The 5,220-nt window shown below is 52.7% G+C and overlaps 1 protein-coding gene across 1 annotated transcript in view; it reads right to left on the reverse strand.

Moving 5' to 3' along the window:
- Positions 1-4,905: 4,905 nt before the first annotated feature.
- The window catches only part of LOC102870656 (RNA-binding protein Nova-1-like), a 43,568-nt gene continuing 43,253 nt past the window's right edge, over positions 4,906-5,220 (reverse strand). The window contains exon 5 of the mRNA XM_006901277.1: positions 4,906-5,220. Coding sequence (XP_006901339.1) covers positions 4,906-5,220 — 315 coding nt within the window.

The following is a 5,220-nucleotide window of genomic DNA, read 5'->3' on the forward strand; positions in this document are numbered from 1 at the left end:
GGGTGGGGCATGGGATAGGGAGCTGGTGGGAAGGCATGGGCGGTGGGAGGAGATGGAGGAAAGGTAGCTACTGCCCCTCGCCTCCCCCCTCCCCCCCGCCGGACACACAGTTTTCCGTGGGATGAACACAGAAAGGGTTAATCAAAAAGAGTTCGATGAGCGAGTCTGACGGTCGAGTGGGGCGGGCTGGAGCAATGAGGCCGTAGTCCCGGTGGCCAGTGGTGATGGAGTCACTTAGAAGATGAGAGGTTGGTGGTTTTGGGGGATAGGGGGGTGGGAAAGGAGGAGGTGAAGGAGGGAAATTAGGCAGTTCCCCCAATTATCTCTGGGAGACAAGAGTAATCCTGGACTGGCTGAGAAGAGGTTAGAAAACCAGCAGCTTTCATCACCCGACCCCCCCCCCCCCCCCCCCCCGCCGAGGCTTTTCCCATCCCCTCCCGTCCACCAGGACTCTATCGCGATGGGAATGGCGACACCACCAAACAGCAGCAGCTCCACGGACAGAGCTCCCTCGACACAGAGGTCAAGACAGCTGACTGCAGTGGAGAGGGATCGCGATGGCAGGTCTGAGTGTCGCAACTTCTGAGAAATCAAGCCACGCTCCAAATGCAGCACCATCAACGGGGCATCGCGATCCCGTTCTCCCTGTCGCAACAGCCAGTTCCGGCTTTCGCGACAGCCCGACTGCCGCGCAGGTGCAGTGGCCGGTTTGGCTATCGTGACAGCACATGCGCCCAATCTGCAGCAACTCAACCGCTCAATCGGACAACCTCTAATCCAGCTCCCCAGAGAGCAGGGATCAGTGCAGGGGGAGATTCTCTCACTTTCCAAACAGTTGACCACCATGCAGAAACAAATCAGAAGGAACAGGCAGGCGAATCCAAACAAGAGGATATTGAGGGATTTGGAAGAATCTAGAAGGGGAGAAGAAAATACCACTCATAGCCAAGTGGTACCATATTATTCCAAGTATGAATTCCCAACCGTCTATGAATCGACTCATACCAAATGCCATTTGGGGAACCCATGGTTCCCATCCACAAGTCCAGGGCAGGCGTCAGGGCGGATAAAGATGGCACAATTGTCCCCTACTAATTATTGCAGTTAAGCCTCTTTGCCCCTGAAGAGATGGCTGGGATAGGGCAGAAGGTGGCTGGGGCAAGGTTGGCTCAGAGCCCCCTGAGATGGGGGATGAAGGAGGTGAATTTGGCACATTGAACCCCTTCTTTCCGTAAGTGCTTTGCGATCCTTCTCTCGAAACCAGCTGGCACGACTCCCAGGGCCAGCAGAGGAGGGTTTGAGCAGACCTTCCCCTTCCCAATTTTTACTATTTTGCCTGCTGGAGGCAAACGGGGTTCTCCCCGGCTGGTGGAATTTGGGGGATCCAAAAGGGCAAGGGTTGCTGAAGAGGGGTTTTTTTCCTGTCTTTTTTTTTTTTCTTACAAAGATTCTAAGAAAAATTTAGGGTAGGAGGGTTGAAGAAGAGGGACCCAGTTTAGCTAAGTGTTTACAGACTTTTTCATTGCCTTTTAGGAGCCTTCTCCAAGAGAGATGGTCCCGTTTCCCCATCTCTATCGAAGTCCTCTCCTCCCAGAGCGGCTCAGTTCTAAGGAAGTTTGGCACAATTTTTTTTTTAAGTCAATGAGGAAATGAGGGAGAGAGAGGAGAAAGATGACACAGACAGACAAGACAGACAGCAATGGAACAATTGGAGACCTATGGAAAGTCACAGAGTTCCAGGGAAAGAGAGTGAGAGGGAGATGCTGGGTAAAAATCCGGGAGGCTGAAGGGCAAATGAGACCATTCAATGCAGCAAATAAACACTTATTAAGCACCTACCGGGTGCTGAAGAACAGGGTGCAGGGAGGCCATCAGAATCTTTGAGATCTGATTGGCTAATGGGGAAGGGGGAAAGGCTATGGGATTTTCAGTTAATTCCTAACCCCACATCTGTGTCCCCTCTGGACAAACTGCAGCACAAGAGATTGAGGTCAGATTGCAGAAGGGAATGTCAAAGGATGGGGAAGACAGTGGAGTGAGTTCCCAGGTAAAATGAGGAAAGGTGTGTGGCTCCCCACTCACCAAAATGGGGAGGGAGCTAGCTCATTGAACTAGCAAAGTGCCTCGCTGAGAGGCCTGGCTGGAGGGATCACGGAGAAATGAGAAGAGGAGGCTGTCACACAGACACCCCAAGGGAACACTTTTCAGGAGGCCCAGCCTCCAGAGTTGTATCTGTATGAGTGAGAGGAGTACTGGGCCCTGCTGATTGGGACTTAGACCCCTCTGATGGGTCTATAGAAAGCTTCTGCCAAGTCTAGGGCAGCTGGGGATGCAAACAAGTTGTAAATGAGATGCAAATGACCACTTTCAGACCCCCACCTCCCCATGCCCAAACTCTACCTCTGCCTCTTTCCCCTCATCACGACAGCCTGGGGGATTGTAGAAGGATATACTAGCCAGATACTGCAATACCCACACGTAGGTATGAAATACTGTAATAAGGTCTTTTGAGAGGTGGGAAGGAGCCATGGCCTAAAGAGCTATCTCATCTCCAACTCTAAGAGCCCCCAGTTGCAGAAGATATGTACAAAGTTTTATCAAGAATTGTTTTGGCACTCAGATCTCCATCTGAATTCAGTCTGGAGATTAGGGATGGGAAATGAGGCATTGGAGAGGGGGAGATGGGGCCTGGCCCCCCACCCTGGAGATGAAGAGGGTACAGAAAAAGTCCCCTTACTGCCCAAGCTCCAACATTCCCTTGGGTGGAAGGGCTGGACTGGGGAATTCAGTGCAAGATACCTCGAGGGCTATTGCTTTCTAGGGATTTTCACATTTTGACTTGAGGGTAGCCCTCTATTGAGGGGCAGGGGGGATCTCCCTGGCTTTAGGGATGGAAATTATCTAGGTGGCTTTTCTTCCCTCCTTTCTTGAGAAAGAGGGAGCCCTGGCCCCCAAAGCCACGGAGAAGAGAAGGGTCTGGAAGACCTAGGAGAGGGACAGATGGGGGAGGGTGGGTGGGTGGGTGTGGGATGCCCCTCCCCCAGAAATGCTGATGACAGAAGTAGGGCTTTAGAAGCCCTGCTTTGGGTTGGAGAAAGTGGAGGTGGGCTCCAAGGGGCAGGGGAATGTATATAGGGTGAGGATGGGTCTCAGCTATCCTAAATCCATAGGTTGTCAGGCCCTAAAATCTCAATCCACCAAGTCCTTAGAGCAGTTCACAGCCGCAGTCATCTGGGGTTCACTTCCAAACTAACTCTCAGAGCTGTCTGGTCTTTTCGGCTCCTCAGAGCCCATGGTGAATCACATCAAAACATTCTGATCTATCAGACGTCACCAAAGTATGTCAGCTTACCAGAAACCAGCATGCCAACCTAACTCATCAGAACCCACAAAATATTCTGGCCCGAAGGACCCTACCAAGGCTCACTGAACTCCACAGCCGAGCTAAGCTGGCCTGACAGCCACCACCATCTGGCTCACCAACACTCAATGAAACAAAGACAGAAGCATGCATACAAAAGGCAGGGGTAGGAATAGTGAGGGAGGGCTTTAACAGTTCTCCCTTAGCTCCGTCAAGGTGAATTCACAGACTTGGTGTGTTCGAATGGAGATGACCCTCACTGTACTGGGTCTTTTTTCCTTAGAGTCCTCCAGACTTAATCCAAGTCACCTCTATTCTCCTCCTGGGTAAACTTCCCAGACCATCATCCCATCTAATTGGGTGTGGGCAGAGAACTGCCATGACCCAATACAAGAAGCAGATACTATCCTAATGATGTCACAGGAAGTAACCTCAAGACACCACAGGAAATAGATGCTTCATCCCAATGACATCACAGGAAATGACTGCATGGCATCACAGGAAGCGACCTCAAGACATCACAGGAAGTTCATGCCCCCAAGATGTCACTGAAATGACCTTTGGAAAAAGGTGCCTTCAAATAGCATAGACAATCCTTGCTCCTCACGTCAGCATAGCAAGTGACCTTTGGTGAACTGCTTCCTGTGACATCATAAGGAGTGTCAAAAGCACTCCTGGAAGTATTTGCCTCAATGATAACCACAAAGGAGGATCTCATTGCCATCACTCTAGGAAAAGTCATAGTTTATGCCACAGGAAGTTGTTCAAGTCTCTCACAAGAGCCTTACCCATGGGACTGACACAATCCCAGAGCTGGCCTCAATCTCTACAGGCCCCCACCCCCCCAAAACCTGACAACAAAAGACTGAAAGCTTCCACCTAGAGGAGGCAACTCTGGTGGGGGAGGGGAGAAGAGAGTAGCCGAGACAGCCTGGGATCTATGGGGTCCCTGCTCTCAAGGCCCCACTTCAGCTCTGACTCCTCTGACTCCTCTCATGCCTCTTCTCCCAACACTTCCCTCAAATCTGGAACTGAAGGCAGGAGAGGTGGGGTGTTGCGTTTCTGGGAAGGCCCCTCAATCCAGGTGACCCAGAGAGCTCCCCTCCCCTCCTCCCAATATGGAAATAAAAGTAAAAAGGGGAGGGGGGGACAAAAGAAAGAAAGAAAGAAATCCTCACCAGAGGGAGGGGAAAAAAGGAGGGAAAGAAAGAGAAAATAACGCTTTGTTTTCTATTAAAATCAACAAAATGCAATATATACAGATATCACACAGACCTGGGCCCTGGGAGAGGAGGGGCAGGCCCAGTCAAGCACAGGGAGGGGGAGGAAGGGTCAGTTCAAGGCTGGGGAGGGGGCTTCCAGGCCCTGTCCCCAGCCAGTACTCAATCCTGCCTATGACTACCAGAAGCGGGGCAGGTTCGGCCAGGCCTACCCCGGCCCCATGCCACCAAGAGCAGGACTACACCAAGCTGAGGTCAGGAGATGGGAGAGGAGGAGGAGGAGGAGGGGGGCAGGGAGAGGGGTGGGGGCACACACCACAGGCCTCATCCCACTTTCTGGGGGTTTGAGGCCCTCACCCCCTGCTCGTAGGTGACCCGCTGGCTGATGAGGTATTGGGCGGCTTGCGTGGCCGCGGGGCTGCCCGTGATGGTGACCCGCCGGTTCCGAGTGCCTGGCAGGAACTCGCCCTTCTTAGAGATCTGGATGCGGGCGCCCGTGAGCTCCTGGTACTCCACCAACGTCTTGCCCCCTTTGCCCAGGATGGCTCCCACCAGGTTCTCAGGCACCGCAATCTCCACCAGCTCCTTGGCACTCTCGGCGGCCAACTTCTCTGCGGTCAGGAAGCCCCCGGCCGCCCC

This window comes from Elephantulus edwardii, unplaced genomic scaffold, assembly GCF_000299155.1.
Source record: "Elephantulus edwardii isolate Elephantulus edwardi_28Jun2011 unplaced genomic scaffold, EleEdw1.0 scaffold00315, whole genome shotgun sequence".
Taxonomy (NCBI): Eukaryota; Metazoa; Chordata; class Mammalia; order Macroscelidea; family Macroscelididae; genus Elephantulus; species Elephantulus edwardii.